Source organism: Pararge aegeria, chromosome 2 (genome assembly GCF_905163445.1).
Source record: "Pararge aegeria chromosome 2, ilParAegt1.1, whole genome shotgun sequence".
Lineage (NCBI taxonomy): Eukaryota > Metazoa > Arthropoda > Insecta > Lepidoptera > Nymphalidae > Pararge > Pararge aegeria.
The window spans coordinates 6,395,668-6,416,587 of NC_053181.1; the positions used below are offsets into that span (position 1 = coordinate 6,395,668).

Below are 20,920 nucleotides of genomic sequence, written 5' to 3' on the forward strand. Positions count from 1 at the left end.
CGAAGGAATGCTAGTCTACAATTGATATAGTATCGAAGGAATGCTAGTCTAGTGACAGCCAGTGGCGTGCATAAAGGGTATGCAGTTATGCACAGGGTACGCAGATGATAAAAAAAAGAAAATCTTCAGTACGATTTATGAAAAACTAAAGGGTAGGCATTGTTAGAGTTATAAATAGCCTACACTTAAGTATTTATAACACGTACTGGAAATTTTCTTCATTTTATAACATCTGCCTACCCTGTGCATGGGTTCTATGCACGCCAATAATGACAGCACGGTTTCCGGCTCCTTGGGTACCATATAAATCGTAGTTAAATTACACGATAACGAATAAGTAAACATAGAATTGTACCTATGTTTACTTATTGAGGTGAGATTTGCATCTCACTTAGCACTCTGAATACCGACTAAAACCCATCGGGGCTGCCTTCGTCATCCAAAGACGCCACAGGATCGTTTTCGCATATAGGAATGCAGAGTTGAGTAACTAAATGCGCTTTACATATTATATGACATTTCTCTGAAATCATCCTAAGAAAAATTAACTGCTCTTTCGCGGTAATACATTTTTGAATGTAGGAAGACAGTGGTAGTCGGGTTTAGTTTCTCAACTTTTTCTTATCAAATAAATTCATAAAGCTTGGCGTTTATTGACACAATTGAACAATAGGTTTTAAAAAACTTAGCATTACTTTTAAAGATTACAAACTTTAAATTTAATGGAGTCGAATGAAAGCAGTCAAAATACAGTGGCTTTAAGTTTAAGCCGATATCACTTTAATTGAGTGTTTCGTTTAGTTATTACTACTTCTACTACGAGGTCCTGGATTCGATTACCGGATCGGGTCAAAAGTTGATCGTTAATGGTTAATTTCTTAATATCACCCCTGAAGTTAGGAAATTGACGCAACCCCTTTCTTTGGCCGTCGGTTGGTATAACGAACATCTGTCTATAATAATAAAACACCTGAAGTTTGCTATATGTTTGTCTGTTTAAACGCACAATCTCAAGTTTTAGAAGCGATTCTTCCAGCGAGTAAATATGTCGATAAGATATATGAGTGAACAAGTGAAGTTACCTAATTCTAATTTATTATCTATTTGGCTTCTATACATCATTGTATACGAAATCCATAGCCTATGTTAGGAAGGTGTGTGAATGAAGTAATATAAAAATAAGTTAGCATTATTTATATTCTCAACCTAACTATAATTTCAAACATAGTCCAGCCTAAATTTATATAATATTAAAACGTAGCACATTGTAGGTAGTACACATTTATATTAAAACTATAATTTACATTGTTATAGCGTAAATAATATCGATTTAATAATTAAAAATAACAGTAATAAAATTAAATCATTCAACGATGAGCGTAAAAACAATTAATATCTTCGTTGCACTAGTAAAACAGATAAAAATAAATTACATAAACTCAACTTTTTTTTTTCCTAGATTCAAGGCTTCAGGAGCCCATGACAACGCCAAAAACGTAACTAAAAGTTAAAACAAACCATATATGTTATTAAAACAAACCATATAGTAAAACAAAATACATTTAGGAAACATGGATTTAGTTATTTTATTAATGTTAAAGCCTCAATTCCGAATCAAGTCACGTGTCTTAAAACAATTACCAACTGAACAATTATATGACAACGTAAACCAAAAATAGAAACAATGTTAATAATTACCCAAGGTATTTCATAGATAAAATAATCAATAAATAACTACTCAATGTTCTTTACAGATAATGAATATTATAGATATTATATATATAATTGCACTCACGCACAATAATAGTTGTTATATTGTAACCATAGACAATAACAAGAACAATATTATCTTCAAACAAGGAACATGGCGTTGTTATTATTTCGATAAATAAATAATTGGAAGAAAGTATCAAAACAGCTCGTCTTGTTCAGAATATATTAAAAGCAAATAATTTTTTGTATTATAATTTGATTAAATGCGTTTCTACTAATTTATTGTAAAATTACTTGTATAAGAAAACCAAGATTTAAAATCCAGGGTATTTGGACGGATACCAAAAATATAGGTAAAAAAAACACCGTAATTTCCTCCCATCGCTGATCTCTAACATTACAACTGGACAGGCCACTTTTACTTTGCTTTTGTCTCCAATCAATGACTAGGAAGAAAAGGATCTGGTATAACTAAGAAAAAAGCTTGTCAACTTGTATGCAGTAAATACTAAAATTACGACTTAATCTAGTGCATTCCATTGTTGCAAATGATTTTTTTGAGTGTCACAATTTCCACAAACCACTTTTTGTACTCAGAAAATGTGGTCACTTTAATGGTGAATTAGTAAGCTCAAGCTATAGTGTCTTAAGGGAGTTCCTTTATATTCCTTAATCACTGACTGTAAGTATCCCTCTGTAATACGTGTGTCCAAGGAACTAAAATTTGAATAACCGAATTCAATATAACATTGGTTTCAGAGACACTCGTATATCAAATTTGGCGCTTTAAATAAAGAAAAAAAGAAATTCAACCGATCTAACATAGTGACCCGGCGCCATTTTGACTATTTTCCAAAATCACGGCGCACGATGAAAGTGTTATGTATGGGCACATAGACGGAAAAAATATCCCCATTGTTACGTAAACAAGATATTTGGTTATTTTTTGTTTGTATTATACATACAAAAAAATGACCAAATATCTAAATTGCGGTGGGCTTACTATACCAGCTTCCATAAATAAAGTTTGAACGCCCATAAGCTGTTATTTTCTTTAGAGCAGCCAAACCAGATAGAGGCTAATTAAGAGAGAAGATAATTCGAGTCCCGCAATTCAAAATGTTTATCGTCAAATTGACAGTTTAAATACAGAACTGTCAAATGAGTCTTCACAAAATATTGCATACCAGATGATACGATATAGGTATATAGATAGGCCTTCTTAGATATTAAAAACGCTCATAAAAAAGATCCGATAGGAAAGCAAATATCGTCGTTTTTTTTATTTTAAATATTTAGTCGACTTAAAAAAAGGAGAATCTTAATTAATTTACTCTCCAATTACGTACAGTAAAGAGTTATATAATGGAGTCATTATTAACTACACATTTTTCGATATTTTAACGTACCTATTTGTTGATAAATAATGTATTCGCACGCCCGTATATGGTACGAATGAGATGGATATAACTTCTTTTCTGACGCGGGCTATATAAACACATACTGACTAGGCATATCTATATACATCGAAGCATAGACTCCATAGACAAACAGGGACACTGAATTGGAGAAATATTTGACCAATTATACACCACATATTAGAGTCGTCATTGCCAACGTTGCTGTTCTACACTTTGTGGTGCTTTGGGTTACAAGTGGAAAGTACCCAGTATAAAAAAGACATACTATACCTCGACGACTTTGATATCGTTCTAAATACAGATATCGTCAAGACAGTGTTCGACGTTGTTATAGGACTGCTCTAGTATGTGGTATATTATTACTCAATAAATCATAGCACGCTCGATAAATTTATCAAAGAAATTACAACGGCCTTTTACGGAATCATGGAGTTTTATTTATTCTTCCTTATCCTTGATTGGCTGCAACTCTTCAGGATTTTCATCCATACTGGCCGCTACGTCCACGCGAGACTGGTCCACAGGGTATAACCTGGCAAGAGTTTAACATTAATATGACAAACAAGAGATTTTGGCACTCTCCATTATATTCCTTATTTTTATAATTTGAATTCTACTGCATGTCTCCCTACGGCCCTACATCTTAGGCCCTATAAATGAACGTGTAATAACGTGGAAATAGTTATTAAGTGTTTTATCACACAATGGCGGATCATTTTAAAGGTGCTGTCAGTTGAAGTGTTTGAGGCGTGAATTGTTTGATACAATTTTTAGTTTTTTTCCATTAAAATTTATTAGGTAACATATTGTTGCAATGTACGATCCACTGTGTTATATACTTAAAACAGATTCTAAGGAGATTGAAAGTTAGTTTGTAACAAATAATCGGCGCCTTCTACGCGGAACTAATTGACAGTTTCCCCTTAGTAAAATTTGTCTACTGCGCAGGTTGATCTATAGAACTCTTTTTACGTGATGCAATGTCTACTATGTGGTATAAAACAATGTGTTATCTGCGGGTCGATCCTTAAAAAGTCTTTTTACATGATGCGATATATATTATGTGGTATTAAACACTGTGTTCTGGGCAGGTCGATCTTAAGAACTCTTTCTACATGGTGCAGTGTATTATGTGGAAGCAAATAATGTATACTGCGCAGGTCGATCCTTAGAACTCTTTTTACATGATGCGATGTATATTATGTGGTATTAAACACTGTCTACTGGGCAGGTCGATCTTAACAATTCTTTATACGTAATACAATATGAATTATGTGGTATCAAACACTGTCTACTTGTCTACTGCGCTAGTCGATCCCTTGAACTCTTTTTACAATGTTTATTATGTGGTATTAAGAATTGTGTTTATAATTGTGCAAGCGGTGATAGACGAGTGGGTAGGACTCCTTTTCGAGGGGGCGAGTTCGAATCCCAGTACACACCTATAGCTTTTCTAAGAAAACATCGTGAGGAAACCTGCATACCTGAGAGTTCTCCATAATGTCTCCCAAAGGTGTTTGATGTCTACCAATATACAGCGCGGTGAACTACGGCCTTAACTCTGTAGTCGGCCTGTCATGGTTTGATATGATAATGACACATATCGCCATCTAGCCCCCAAAGTCAGCGTAGCTTGTGTTAGGTTAGGTTAGAAAGATGACTGATAATTATTTTTTATGAATAATATACATAAATAAATATACTACGACTTTATACTTCATGTCTTCTGCGTGGGATGGGTATTATGTGGTATTGGTAGGGCACTCACCATCTCTGGTACAAGTATACGAGGAACACCAGGTCGTCTCGGAAGCAGGCGACTCGGTGGGCGGTGGGCATGGTGATGACGAAAGCGAACACGTCGTCGATGAAAGTGTTGAACGCCTTGTACATGAAGGCCCGCCAAGGCAGCGCCGCCACGGAGCGCAAGCGATAGTTCACGAATAGTTGCGGCAACATGAATAGGAAGCCGAACGCGTATACGCCGTTCACGACGCTCTTCAACGCCCACGAATACCAGCTGTTAAGACGGAGACAGGTCAAAGTCAAGTCAAATAATTCTTCATTCTAATAGGCGCATAGATTCTAGGCATTTGAATACAATCAATTTATAAATAGCCTTTAGCCGTCCACTGCTGAACTAAATTACTCTCCACGCGGAAGAGTTAATCCATAATAATAAATAAATAAATACTACGCGGTGCCAAAACGCCATGCATTGGGTAGGAGCTCGACTTCGCATTCGGGGGGCCGAGTTCGAATCCCCTCTAAGTTCTAAGCCGAAGCCTCTAAGTTTTATAAGTTTATATGTGCGATTTAAGTAATTAAAATAAATTAAAATAAAATATCACTTGCTTCAACGGTGAAGAAATACATTGTGAGGAAACCTGCATGCCTGAGAGCTCTACATAATGTTCTCAAAAGAGTGTAGAGTCCACCATTCCGCACTGAGCCAGCGTGGTGAACTCAACCTGTTCTCATTGTGGAAGGAGACCTGTGCTCTGTAGTGAGCTGGTAACGGGTTGATGTGATGATGATGATGACGAATTACGACACACATCGCCATCTAGCCCCAAAGTCAGCTTGTGTTAGGGGTACAAAAATGACTGATAAATATTTTTTTGTTAATAATACACATAAATACTTATAATATATAAATAAACGCCGAAACGTTGCAAAACATTCATGTTTATCGCACAAACATTCTCCATTTGTGGTAATCGAACCCACAGCCTTGGCCTCAGAAAGCACAAGCGGGACAACTATAATGTATAAATACATACAATATTATATGAAATACAGAAAGAAAGATATATACTAATAAACTTATAATATAGAGAATGCTTCAGCCTTTACTGAAACACACTTGGGGATGGGTTATCACAAATAATATTGTGTGGAAGAGTATGCAATTGTCGCGCGGCAAAAACTGCAAATGACAAAAAAAATTGAGTTATAAGTGGGCACTTTCAATGCCCTCACGCAAGTACAAAGATGATGAAGATGATTATGCTTATTAGATAGATATCCTAAACTTACCTCTTATGAGCGACGTAGAGCAGCGAGTAGATAGCACCGGCAATGCACAAGGGGTAGAGGAGCATGGAGAGGTATCGCATGGCTTCCGCATCAGCCCGCTCGGTGCTCCGCTCGCCAGCGTCCGCGCCCCCGTCGCGGCAAACGCGCATGCGCCACACGCGCCATCCGGGGAACAGAATTCGCAAGTGGAGCACCTTCGTCACTTTCCACAGCTGAAAGAAGTTGAGCTTTTTGTGACAGAGCTCGTCCGGGGAAGTTCTACCACCATGCTTATTTATTTATTTATTTTATTTATTGCCTCGCTGCGGTGGTTTCGAGGACGTTTTAGATTTTATTTACTTTTAAATAGTTTATTTTAGGTTATATTTATAAAACAATTATTTTAAAGAATAAATTTACAAAATGTTAGTTTTATTTATACTCTTAGAAGAATAAAAGAAAACACAGACAGAAGAAGTATACAAAAGGCGGCCTTATCGCTTTGAAGCGATCTTTTCCAGGCAACCTTAGGATAAGGAAAACAAAAGGATAACATAGTGCAGGTTGTGCATATTTAAAAAAAATACATACAAATAACTACATACTAATACTTAAACTAGATTACACAAATAAAATAATACATAATATATCTATGCCGCTTAGCAGCATTTTTGCATTGTGCTCCGGTCTGAAGGACGAGGTTGCCGGTGTAATTACAGACACATTAGGCTTCGCTTTTGGTTGATGGACACGGGGCAACACGTTGTAGGATGGGTTCCTTGCATGCCCTGTGAAGTGTTGCTATTTGTATGCGATGATTTTCCACTTACCATCACGTGGGTCATATAATTGTTCGGTTAAATGTTAATCTGATAATTGTTATTATAAAAAAAAAAAGTTTACACATATCGATAGATATATCGTGGTACATATATCAGGATACGGGATCTTAAAGTCCAGAATAAAAGTAAGCATTGTTCTTTTAATTAAATATAAACTATCAATCTTATATCTTTAAACAAGCAATTCTTGTACATATATATATATAATCGGAATCTCGGAATCGGCTCCAACGATTTTCATGAAATTTAGTATACGCGGGTTTCGGGGGCGATAAATCAATCTAGCTAGGATTCATTTTTAGAAAATGTTATTTTATTTGTATTTTAATAACCGATTTGGTGCAATGAAGTTGCATGGGTCAGCTAGTATTATTTAATACTAGCAAACCAGTAGTAGTAATTTACCCAGTGAATATTTTTTTTATGTGATTATGCATAATGTGTAACAAGGGATAGTTTCAATACATTAACTGAAAATGAAAACATAAAGACCTTTTAATAAGCACAGCTCTCTCTCTCTCTCGCTAAGGCAGAACTCTCTTTATCTTTGATTTTAAGTATTAACCTGCCCATTGCTATGGACAATTAAAAAAAATATTTTTTAACAATGGGAGTTGCTTTTAAGTGAGAAAGAACCACTTCTCATTTCCAGGAAGTGTATGTGGAATTTACTAAAGAAAATATGCCAAAATACCCACTGAAGACTCAAACAACTAGGACTAATGCCAATGCATTGGCATTGCAATCGTCATCCGTACCTCTATGACAGCACTAATACTAGCTGGTACCAGCACCAACAATGACGTCTGCTCATCCAGGAGGTAAAAGAAGATGACAAGCTGAGAGAAAGCACGCCAGAACACGGTCCGAGCCGACAATCCAGCAAACGAACTCTTGCGGCGCCAAAACGAAACGTCATTCTTGAATGCCAAGAAGTCAAATAGCAACTGTAAAAAAAAAAAACTATTTAATCACTCGCTTTAATGGTGAAGAAAACATAGTGTCGAAACCTGCATGCCTGAGAGTTCTCCATAATGTACTCAAAGGTGTGTGAAGTTAACCCGCTTTTCCCTACCGTGGTTGACTACAACCTAAACTCAGCCAAGGTAATGAGTTGATAATGATGACGAGTGATTCCAGGAAGAAGTTGGGTAACAAGTTTTTCACTATCATGATTACTGTAACTAAACTTCTATATGCTCTTGATTTTTGACATGCATACAAGATACATAAAAATATACTATCTTAATATATATAAATCTCCTGTCACGATGTTTGTCCGCGATGGACTCCTAAACTACTGAACCGATTTTAAATTAAATTGGCACACCGTAAGCAGTCTGGTTTAACTTAAGAGATAGGATAGCTTAGATCTTTAAGTAAAGTCACAATTTTATTTTATTGCAAATTATTTGTCTATAATTAATTGATAGTTACATGTTATATGTATATACAACTATACTTATTTAAGGCTTAGCGATACTGAATACTTTAAAAACAAAATCAAACGCAGACGAAGTCGCGGGCAACACCTAGTAAAAATATAAATATACACTAAATATATATTTTACATACAGATTATATATTTTATAGATACACACATCTAGCCCAAAAGTAAGCGTTGCTGGTGTTATTAGTACTAAGATGACTGATGAATTTTTTTATGAATAATATACATATATAATTACAATATACATATAAACACCCAGACACTAAAAAACATTCATGTTCAACACACTAACACTTGCCAGTTGTGGGAATCGAACCCACGGCCACTCAGTAAGTAGGGTCGCTGCGTACTGCGCGAATCGGCCGTCAAAACATACAAAATATATTGTATGTTTCATGGATAAACTAATATGAATTTTTTTTATAAGTGAAAAATGATATATAAAAGATAAAAGGGAATGGATCTCCTCAAAGGACAACCCCAAATCACGCTCAGCATGCTATAATCATAAAAACCTATTGCCAGCCCACTACAAGGCACGATTCTTACCCCACAGTGAGAAGGGGGGTAGCCAACCTCGCTGGCTAGTACAGGTTGTTGGACTTTGCAAACTTTTGAGAATTTTATGGAAAATTCCCAGGCATGCAGGTTTCCTCACAGTGTTTCCCTTCACCATGTAAGCAAGTGATATTTTAGGGCTATCACCACTTTCATGCCCATATGTAAGGCATTAACTTAAATAAAATATGAAGAAGAAGAAGAAAAACTTTATTGCACATATAACATACAGGAGAAGAAAAAGTAAGGAGTATAGGAGTAGGACATGCAAAGGCTGCCTTATTGCTGCAAGCAATCTCTTACAGGCAACCTTTGCAGATAGGACTTACAGCTAGAGTACGGGATAGTGCCAAGAGTGTTGATAGATATACCAAAATGTAAAGATACAAATACATATATAATTTAAATAAATATATGTAATATATAAATATATAACAAATATTACATATATAAGTAGATTTTAACACACAATTTAAAAGAAAGAAATATAAAGAATCTACTTCAAATTCCATCACTCAAAGAGAGGTAGTAGTCCTTCAGACGACTCTTAAATGTCGGAAGGGAACTACCTCCACGGATTTCAGCAGGCAGATAAGCAAGATGATGATAATGATAAGTAACTTACATGACAACTTGCGATTAAAACAGTAGCTGAGAGCAAGTACAAATTTGTGTCTGCAAATATTCCCTTGACATCATCTACATCCTTATCACTGAAGCCCAGGACGTGAAAATGCTCCAATGCCAAACGCACATGAATGGCTAAGCGTAAAGAACCATATGATGCAGGCGATACGCTTACTGTCACATTAACTTCTGATGTACTGCTATTTAACATTTGTAAATGAGAAATTCTAGATTTTAATACATTGTGCTGGATGATTGGAAGAAATTTTTCATCTCGGACTCTGCAAGAAAAAACTTATGTCATTATGAACACTTCAACAAACAAACCACCACTATAGGACTTCTTTGCTTAAAATTAAAGCAAATTTTAAAATTCTATGTTTGTTTCACTTGACAGATTAATATTTTATGTAATATTATAAATAAAAATGGACTAAATACATTATATTTGGTACCCTAGAGATGGCAAGAGGAAAAAAGGATAGCCACAAAAAGGTTGAAAGATGACCTGCCAAAAGGATGGCGCAGAATAGCCAGAGACCGGCCTATGTCCAAGAACAGCCTGACTAAGCGCGCTGGTGTCACAAAGTTTTATGATTTTTTTTAGGAATAAATATCACATAATAAATTAATAGATCTAGTAACTAGTAGTGTATTAGCAATAATTTATTTAGTCAGACAATAATCGTATTTGTTTGTTTGCCCTACCTTAACACCCTAACTAAGCGGTTAACTAGATTTTTGGCATAAAGTTACAAGGACAAGACAGTAACATATGCTACTTTTTAAACCTGGAAATCAAACAGTTCCCTGGGTTTGAAAAAACTGTACTACTTACAGATGAAGAATGTGGGAAACAACTAATTAACCATAAATAAGCTTACCACATCTAAGTTGTTAAAACTCTGTGTTGGTCTATCTGTCTTAAAAGTAAATATAAGGAATGGTGAATTCAGGATCTATACCTGGAGTGAACAATACAGCTCAGAAACTAATGGTTTATAACTTTATTTAGGGTCTATTTCAAGATCAATCGGTCAATCCAAATATTTCCTATATTCTTACGAAAATGACATTCACAAAAGTTTACCTCAAATATGGATACAATTCACTTGGTATTTTGCTCACAGGTAAATTTAAGTTATCAATCAGAATAGACAGGGGTGCTACTGTGGCAATATGTGCATATGGCTTCACACTTTTGTCTGTTTTCTCCTCTCCTTTACTCTGTAAAATACAAATACATAGGGTTAATTTTATTAATGTTAGAAATAGTGTAAGTAACACATTTATTTATTATAACAACTAAGGCCCATTTGTTAGTAATACAACTTATTAACTTATATGATGTAAGTTAAGTAGACAAAGTTAGGGTTACCGTTCAAGCACCAAAATTCAGTGATCAATGAAAGGTGAGCCAAACTTTCCTGTTAACATGTTCAATATACTGTTCAACCACAGCCTTGTCAGGTAGGATGAAGAATTTTTCTTTAAAATCATTGGTTTATTCCTGAGCGTCACATGTAAGAGCATAACATCTGTGACACTGAAAACATCGGTAGCAAGCCCAACAGTATTCTGAACTTTTGTTATACTGAACAAAAAATTTCTTTAGTGACATTTGTGTATAGTCAACCCACAGCCCAGCTGTAGAAGCTTTGAAAGTAGACTTTAAACGATAAAGTATTAAAGACTTCTATAAATATTATATATAGTTTAATATGAAATGTTTAGCAACCAACAATCGGTTATTAACATCTGCCAACTAATGCTAAACTAATTCTTGCTTGCCCACTAATGATTGGCAGATATTAATATAATACTCTATAAGAAAATATTTCAAATAATGTAATAAAAATTATATTTGTTCAATATTTACATACAGTAGTACTAGCTACATATATATGAGATTATGATCTAATCACTCACATTTGACTGTAGCAGGTTAAATGTTGCTGCTTGGGGCTCAGTGTGTGTGATTAACGATAATGTATGTACAGACTCTGAGCGAAAAATATCTATAAAGTCATCATAAAGTCTCCGCTCATCCAGCAGAACCGCATGCATGAATAAAGTTCCATTATTGCGGGTCTTACGAGGTATTTTTAATGTCACAGTCCTGTAATAGTAAAAGTAGAATTGATTGTGTGTAATATTAATAGTAAAATTGATAAAACTTTACAGTAGCTTTATTTATAATTTAATTCCTATTATAATTATAAGAAATTAGCACTCACATTGTTGCTGGATTAAGGTAGTCAAATTTAAGGGAAGTATGCACTTTGTTTACCGATCCTTCGTACATTCCATTTCTATAAGGATGTTCCTTAACTGAAGTATACAGCACTAAATGCTGCACTGGATTTAAAGCTAAATAATTACTTAAACATCGGTCGCCACGACTACATTCCGGCGGTATGAAGATTTCAGCTAAAGTCCATATCGTATTAATCACGTAAACGGCAAAAATTAAAGATATTATCAAGGACACTGAAATGTATTTCATAACTTTAGTTATTAAAGTACACTTTTAGGAAAATTATTTAAATTTTAATCTGATTCTGAACCACGAACGATCACCGAAATTTAATTGATAAGTTTGACATTTATTTGACGCATTTTTTGACATTTTTGACACATTTTGTCTATAGTATAGCCATAGAATATCAATACCGATCACAGGTAAAAGAATATGCTCAATTCTTATTCCGAGATATTTTATATTATTAAGTGATTGATGATTTCAATGATCTTTTATGCCAGAGAACCATATTGTTCTGCTCTTTATGTTTGCACTTGCAATTCTTTTAGTTTTGTGTTAGCAATTTTGTTTTAAATATTGCAATAAATAAAATGGTCAATCCTATTTTTTAGGTAAACAACACTGTTAATTTTACAAAGTGGACGGCGTAGGAAGTTAGGAACGTTACTATTAAATCGGTGTCTCCAAGGAAATAATATTGATGTTTTGGAAAATTAGGGAAATGTAGGGTAAGTTTGTTACGCCATTGATGTATTCGCGGTTGCAATTAATTAAAACTCAGTTTTAGTTTCACTCACAGTACTATGTGGCAGTGTTTTGACAGTTGTCATTGAAGATGTTTGATATTTTGTTTATATTTCAGGATGGGCGACCCTATTTCTAATGCCCGGAGATTAGTTGATTACGAATATCGCTCAAGAATAAAACAATGGTAAAGAGTCAGCATCTAACACCTCCCGAAACAGGTGGCCATGGACCATAAAGAATTAGGCACGACCTCATCTGTGAGTACAAGCGTTAGTGATGGCAGCACTAAATTTGCCCTCAACAGCCCAACGGTACATTCAAGCAGAAGTAAATCATACGATGTGGGGTCAAACTCGTTGGGTAAAGTGGACACGACGGCCGCGCGCCCCTGCGCTATAATAGGCCCCGACCGAGTGCTGCCTCCCAATCCTGACGATACTATGTATTTAAAGAAGGTGCCAGGAGAAGCATGGCCACCCCCGGAAAATATTTATCGCCGTCCACCCGATTATCCTAGCAAAGTATCTGACTACCAGCCTACCAGAAATATATCGCCAAGACAAACATTCCAAGAAAACATGCAGCGGATAATGGTTCCACCTACGTATAGTTCCATGAAAAGTAGTGATGAGTCCAGCTTAAAAAATACTAAACTTAACATGCCTCAAGAGGCTAAGTTCTGTGATGTGCCTTATAATATAAATTCTGTGAACAGTGAACACAAAAGTGCTAGGAATCCTGACATTCCAATGTCTAATGTGAATCCCTCTTATACTAGGAATATGCCTCCACCCTATGGGTGGCCTGGCAATGTCAATGTCCGGTCTCTGAGGCCCTATGGTGCTCCAGAGTTTTATCAGTACCAAGATTTTCCCAGTTGCGCTGGTCCTAGACCAATGACAATGATCCGACCACACAGGCCTCTGCATGAAGAAAGTGCTCAAGTTTATTCTGAACGCTTATATCAGGATGCTAACATTCGGTTTAAACCATATCCAACTGGAAAAGAAAAGCAACAACAACCAAGGTATGATTATATTAGTAATTACCCTAGTACATTCCATCCACCTGCCTCAATCCCACCCCATAAATATGACTTGCAGAAAACAATTCATGGACACCCATATCCAGTGTATCCCTCAGTTCCATTTAAATATTTAGACAGGAGGATACATGAACCTTTTGTTGATGGTTATCACAGGGCCCACAATCCACAATCTAATTTTAATGCATTACATAATCAAGTTGTGCCTCCACCTTATGGGCCAATACCAGGGAACTGTATGCAAACCAAGACATATTCAGATGCCTCTTCTAAGTCTATGAATGTTAATAAAATGCAATTTGAAAACAATAATAAAGTTTATCTTAACCTTGAATCTAGAAACAAAAATTATCCTGTACCAGAAAATATTTATTACACTGACATGAACCATTCTCAAGCTATGAGAGGTGAAATTTTATTACCAACCCACTCAACAGTAAACATCCATCCAGTGCCTCAACACTCAATTTACAGAAAAGATAATACTCCTTTAAAACCTTATGATTATAACCCCAACTTTAGGATGTTTGATCATGTAAATCATTCATTGCAAAGGCTACCTTTGCAATTTTCACCAAACACTATATCTTCATCTGACTCAAATACAAGCAATGAGACTATACACACTATAGGAACATCTCAAGAAGATTGTGGATATGTGAGTCAATCATCCACAGCAAGCATAAGAAGTTTAGATTCTGCCAACATGCCAATATCACATAATGAACTTTATAGAAGACACACTTACAATAACTATGATATGTTTCGAAGCTCATTTCATCCTAATGGTCCTATACAAAATTCCAAAAATAGAATTAGCTCTTCAAATAAAAAGAATCTTGATGTCAGACAATTCTTACAAATGTGGAATGAAGGTGATGAAGAAGTCAGTGAAGCTAATAAAGAGGCTGCAACTCAAAATCATACCAAAAAACTTTCTCAAAATGAAATTATCAACAATCAGGAACAACTTTATGTGCTTGGATCAGTTACTGTACCATGTGAAGAGCTTGGTAAATATGACCATATTCAAAAAATATCAAAGTTACCAGAAAATATTAAAGGTTATAACAGTTTAGAAATTTTAAATCAATATGAAGAACTCTTAGAAGCACCACATGTTAATAATTTTAGCAAATCAAGAGAGTATAGTTCATTTCCAAAAAGCGTGATAGATAAAGGAATCATAAGCAACTTGCCGCGTCCAGTGTCACCCTTAGATGTGGAAGCAAAAATAAGTCAGTCAGTTATTCATAAAGAAGTTGGATGTAATTTTGAAATAAAACCATGTAGTCCAGAAATGTTAAATGTAGAACTAGCTGCACCAGTACAAAATATACTTGGTGAGAGAATGATTGAAAAAGTTGCAAATCCAATTATGACCAAGTCACCCAATTTAATAAGAACTGAGAATAAAAAATCGCAGAACACAGTTAATGATGAAATCAAAGTAGCAAGTTGTAAAATGATGAGTGAACAATATTCGTCCAAAGGTTCATTAAAGACAAGTAACTATAGTATGCAAGATCTGGAAAGTAATGCTGGCTTATGTTTAGCTTCATTACCGCAGCTTGATAATGACATTGAACTTAATTTTCCGGAAATTAATCAACAATTTATTAAAGCAAACCAAATGGAATCTAATTTTACACCAGCTGTACAAAATTTATTAAATATAGGATTAGACACAACACATAAATGTTTGTCCCATGAAGTAAAAAACGATTCCCAACAAAACAATTTATCTCGTCAATTGGCTTCTGTGGGAGATAAAGAATTTTCTAAACTAAGTAAATATAGAAAAGGTAGAAAAAGTGAACTCACTAGCTCACGTAACATACCGAACCAAGATATGATACTCACGAAGACTGGTGAATCAATAAGAGTGTTACAAAGAATAGATAGTGTAATAATAAAAAATCCAGATACTATGAAGTCACATTATAATGACTCTTTGAAAATAAGTAGTGATTCGAACAGTGATATTAAATATCAAGAAGATGCGAAGCAATCGTATTCTTATTTAAAATATGAAAAAAATGATGAAAAACGTGATTTATCTACTGAAACTGCAATCGATTTTAGCCTAAGCAGATCTGAAGATGAAACAGCTGTAAGGTATTTAAATTCAATTGATGGAAATCAAAACTTACCGCAGCTCGAAGGATTTGACGAAGCAGAATTAAATGTAGAGAATCATATATCTTGCGGTAGTAAACTACAGAATGCGCCAACAAACAATAATAGTATTCCTTGTGCAGAAGTCCTTACTGGATCTCAAAGTGAAAATTCACCATTTAAAATAACTGATGAATATGAAAATGATAAGCAAAATACAAGCCAAGAAATTACTGAAAACCAATATGATGGACTCATAAAAGTGCCAGAGAAGTCACCGAAAGTTAATGAAGAAAATGAGGAATATAATGTATTAGTCATAAAGAAATTGACCACACCTGAACGGGAAATACCTGAAAAAGTTACAAGTTCCGAGAATACAAAAACTATAGAATCGTCTTTTCCTAGCATTACAAATATCAACAGTGAATGCCAGGAATCAAAAGAAGAATATTTGTATCAAAATTCAATAGATAGAATACACTCAAATCAAAAAATGTATGTTGAAAAAGATAAACCTGAATCGGATAATGAAAGCAAAAGAGCTGGTATATTCAGGTCTGTAAATTCTGATACGGATTATGGAGAACAATATAATCGTGACGAATTTGAGAAAGGAAAACAAAATGAAATCATTTCTGGTGGTGATGATATGGTGCTTGAAATGTCATTTGATGCGAAATCTTGCGATGCTTATTTTGAAAATAATTATAGTATGGATGTTACACAGAAACAAGATATACAAGATGTTTTAAAGGATATATCTAGCCAGGATATTGTAAATTTGAACAACGAAAGTGGCATGTCATACCACACGGCTAAAAGTAACATCACTGAAGATTCTGAGGCTAACTCAGACAATTCCCAAAAAAATAATGAAGAGATGACAGAAAATAAATCAAATGTTTTGCTTGTTAGTGAAACTTATAAAAAAATTGGTGTAGTTTTAGAAAAAAATTACATAACTGACATTGACCAATCAGTCACCAGTGTACCCAAGGCAATTGATATTAAAAATGAATTAACTGAGGAAGAGTTAGCCACAGTAGTAAGTCAACAAGACCCTGAAACAAAAATGATGAATACATCTGATAATATGTCTAGTACCTCGTTAGAAATTGACTACGTTAAAAATGAACCAAATCTCACAATTACAGCAAGATGTGACCCAGAATCTATGTTTAACTTATCTGAAGTAATACCAAATCAAGACAGTGAAATAAAAATTGGTATATCTGCGTTGGAATGTTTATCTGATAATAGTGTTATAAATAAATGTAATGAAACAGTTTTTCCTGCTATAACGTGTTTAGTGACACTAGACTCTAAACATGAGTCGGCTCAGATTGGCTGTGGGACAAAACTGGATACACCTACAGCTGAAAGTTTACCTAATGAATCTGTTTTCAGAACGTGTGATCTTAAAAATGAAACACATTTTCTTATAGATGAGACGGAAAATATAAAGAAATCTTTTGTTGAACTTTTAGAACCTAAAGGAGAAATATCTGCAACAATACGAGAAAAAAATCACGAAATAGACATGGATGTCGATGAGTCTGAGTGTTTATCTGGTAAAACTGAAATACATGCTATTAAGGCAAAGATATCGGGTGAAATACCTGACGAAATAATTGCTGAATATAGGCATGAAACGGATAAAGACAGATATCCCAATAGAAATTTACATACAAATTTAGATCCAGTAATACCCGATTGCTTATGTGATAAATATTGCATAGAATCTATTACCGTTGAAGACTCTTGTTTAATAAACAAAAATATAAATTCTTTTGAAAATCATTCTGATAACAATGCAGAACTTAAGAATGAAACAGACATTAATACAGTTGAATCTAAATTTTTATCTGATATAGCTGACGTTAATGCTATTGAACCCGTTAAGAATTCTTTTCCTTCAAATAACAAAATAATTGGCGAAAATTTAACAGTTAATATTAAGGAGTATAGTCAAGGAATAGAGTTGGATGGTAATATACAGACGGATTTTGAAGCGAATGTAGCTATAACGGATTCAGAGTGTTTATCCGACCCTATAAAAAATCTAGAACCATTTTTTAGCCTTAGTAATGAACATACTCAAGAAAGTTCTACTGTTAAAACAACGGAATTAAATAAAATGATAGAGCGACAAGATAATAATATCGACAAAGAATTGGAATTGGATAAACATAGCTCAAATGTTGGACCAGATATGGACAATTGTTTCAAATACAAGGATAGTCATTCTGTGATTAAGGATGAAACCAAATCGTTGACCATAAAAAATGAAGTAATTACACAGTCTTGTAAAACCTATGTAAATTCATACGCGACCCAACATAATTTAGACTATGTACACAATGAGCGAACGTATTGTAAAAAAGAACTTTTCTCTCCTTGGTTTCAGAAACTTTTAATGTTTACTGAAGGAGTTTGCGAATCAATTAAAAACAAAAATTTTAATCAAGAAGATAATTTTGACAAAGATAAAATTGATTACTTATTCCATCAAAACGATAAAGTAGTTATGCCACAAAATGATATTGAAGAATTTAAGTTACGCTATGAATTGAATGCTATAAATAAAGAAGCGGACTTGTCAAATAACCATGACAGGTTTGTTACAAATAAAGTTTCGCCGCATGAGTGTCACGAAAATCAAGATATTTTACACGATAGTGATAATATAAATGACAAATTTAAAAATATTAAAAACGATTTTTACAAAATTCCTCCAGTTTTAAATGATACCGCTATTGTTAAACCGCGAAAAATTTCTAAAAGATCGTTATCTGAATCAGCTTTAGAATCATATAAGGATAATGACGATATAAATTTGGTGCAAGCTTGCAAGCGGAAGAAGTATATGATCGGAGAGCAAAGCATTTTAGATTCTCATATTATAGGCGAAGATATTTGCAATATCTTTCAAACTAATCGAAGAAATTCCATATCTACATTTTATAACGAAGATAATGTTTATATTGTCATAGAAAATGATTTAATTTTAGCCGAGGAACATGATGATCGAGATAAAATTTGTTTTACTGAAAGTACTGAAGAGTTTCTAACAAGTATAGAGTCAATAAACTGCGAAATAAATCTTAATTTAGGAAATGATTCAATCACAGATGAGCCAAATCAAATTTGTGAATACTCTAATACGTTTCAACATATTGAAGAAAGGTCTATTGAAGATTCGTGGGTTGAGGATGTTGCCTGCATAGAGACAGTGTTTAGTGAAGATGTTGCTGAGAATATTATTATTGATGTCCAGCCATCGCCAAAAAAAGTAAAATTTTCAGATCCGAAAATTATTGATGAAGAATCCACCGTGTTCTTTGATAGTGATCATCATATAGACAAAATCAAAAGTATTTACGGCCACAGTATGTGTAATGATAATAGCGAATTGATCGAAACTTTGTATAGGACACCACAGATGAATGTTAATAAAACGCTTTACCATATTGAATCTCAAGATCCAAAAGAATGTATTGATGCTATTATTGAGAATTGTATAGAACCATGCAAAGCTCATGATAATGACACTGGCATTTCCGAAACCGGAAAATCTTCTTACGAAGTCGTTGGTAATAAAGAAAATATGTCAGAAAATGTATCCCTTAACTCTAAACAATGTAATCAAAACCTAATTCACAATAAGGAATGCAATTTCAAAGAATTTTGTACTGAAGAACAAGAAGATAAACTAAAAATTCATTCATCTAAACCTAATAATGATCAATTAATGTTAAATTTTCAAAAGGAAAATTTAATTTATTCTTGTTCTAGTTCTCCTGAAGTGTCTTCAACAACTTCAGAAGAAAAGAATTCTATCTTATTAAAAATAACAAACTGTAATGGTTCTAGGGTTTCACAAATAAATGAGGTCAGTACTGATTCGCAAAACAAATTAAGTTATAAGCTAACTGAAAAAGGGGAGTATCGAAAATACAGTTCAAATTTTTCATCTCGAACATTGATTACAAAAGCAGCTCAAAAATACATTCCACCCTTAAAAGAAACAACTTATGATCTCAAAGTTAAACTGCCTTTACCTCAGCATCGTCTTCATACATTAAAACAACTTAAGATAGCCAAAGTAAAACCAAAGGTAGCCCTTTCAAATATCTGTACTGTCAAAAAACTAAATCACGATAAAAATAAAAAACAAAAACCAAAATTTGAAGACGTTCTTAAGAGTATTGATGAAATTAATTTTAAAAAGCATAGAGATATCAACAAAAAAGGAAAAACTTCGATCCCTAAAGTAATAATCAAGAAAAACGAAAATGGGGCCCACTATGCTAGTAGTAAAACTACAAATACTAAAGAAACCTATAACCCTGATTTAACAGGTCGCAAATGGCAACCATGGGTTTTTCTTGAGAAAAATAACTTTGTTGATAGAATGGCACTTCAAAATAAGGCAAAGGCTGTTTTTTGTCATAGAAAAAACAATTATGTTCTCTTAGAGAAATTTCGTAAATATAAATCAGTTTATAATGCTAATTTTGTTATATCTCAACCAAAGTCAGATACAAAAGGTAATTTAAAATACACTATCAGATTAAAAAATATTAATTAGATAGGTACATATAACTATTGTATTTGTATTTCAGTTCTTTGTTTACCTACATTATAAAAGATCGTTATCATGTTCCTATCTACACATCCCACCACAAAATGGTCTCATCCCTTGTCTATTGCATTCCTCCGAGTCTTCAAATAGGGCTAATCTGATGATCTATTAATATTAGGTAATAGCAATTGACACTATTTATATTGTGTCTTCAGCCTTAAGAGTAGACCTTTCATATACACAAATTAGCTAATAAAATATTTAGCTAGTATATAGTTACCTTATTAAGTTCACTATCAAAAAAATATATTTATATATTAGATAATAACTTTACCAAAATGAATTCAAAGTGTGATGTAAAGAAATCAAAGAAATATTGTTTAAAGTAGGATGCACTGTCCATATTATAATTAATATTTATTTAAAAGTAATTTGTTAAGATCTGTATTTTTGTTAATTTGTCTATAACGATTTTATTATTGTTATTTTATCCTATCATTCCATTATGTAGTTTATTAATTATTTCATTT

At 33.8% G+C, this 20,920-nt stretch overlaps 2 protein-coding genes across 2 annotated transcripts; one reads left to right on the forward strand and one right to left on the reverse strand.

Moving 5' to 3' along the window:
• Positions 1 to 1,396: 1,396 nt before the first annotated feature.
• Positions 1,397 to 12,205, reverse strand: LOC120632520 (cleft lip and palate transmembrane protein 1-like protein). Its single transcript, XM_039902341.1, has 8 exons — positions 11,867 to 12,205; positions 11,559 to 11,748; positions 10,720 to 10,856; positions 9,628 to 9,910; positions 7,753 to 7,941; positions 6,174 to 6,385; positions 4,903 to 5,154; positions 1,397 to 3,666 (listed from the first exon to the last, which is right to left on the reverse strand). The coding sequence occupies exons 1-8, from the start codon at positions 12,133 to 12,135 to the stop codon at positions 3,573 to 3,575; spliced, it is 1,626 nt and encodes a 541-aa protein (XP_039758275.1). The 5' UTR covers positions 12,136 to 12,205; the 3' UTR covers positions 1,397 to 3,572.
• Positions 12,206 to 12,536: 331 nt separating this feature from the next.
• Positions 12,537 to 20,811, forward strand: LOC120629291. The gene is made up of 2 exons (XM_039898193.1): positions 12,537 to 12,620; positions 12,755 to 20,811. The coding sequence occupies exon 2, from the start codon at positions 12,864 to 12,866 to the stop codon at positions 20,394 to 20,396; it is 7,533 nt and encodes a 2,510-aa protein (XP_039754127.1). The 5' UTR covers positions 12,537 to 12,620; positions 12,755 to 12,863; the 3' UTR covers positions 20,397 to 20,811.
• Positions 20,812 to 20,920: the final 109 nt, after the last annotated feature.

Coding starts and splice junctions, on each gene's coding strand:
- LOC120629291 (XM_039898193.1), top strand. CDS start 12,864: ATGGACCATAAAGAATTAGGCACGACCTCATCTGTGAGTACAAGCGTT.
- LOC120632520 (XM_039902341.1), bottom strand. CDS start 12,135: ATGAAATACATTTCAGTGTCCTTGATAATATCTTTAATTTTTGCCGTT. Junction 10,857..11,558: donor TTAACCTGCTACAGTCAAAT/GTGAGTGATTAG, acceptor TGTATTTTACAG/AGTAAAGGAGAGGAGAAAAC. Junction 6,386..7,752: donor GTATTAGTGCTGTCATAGAG/GTACGGATGACG, acceptor AACTTCTTTCAG/CTGTGGAAAGTGACGAAGGT.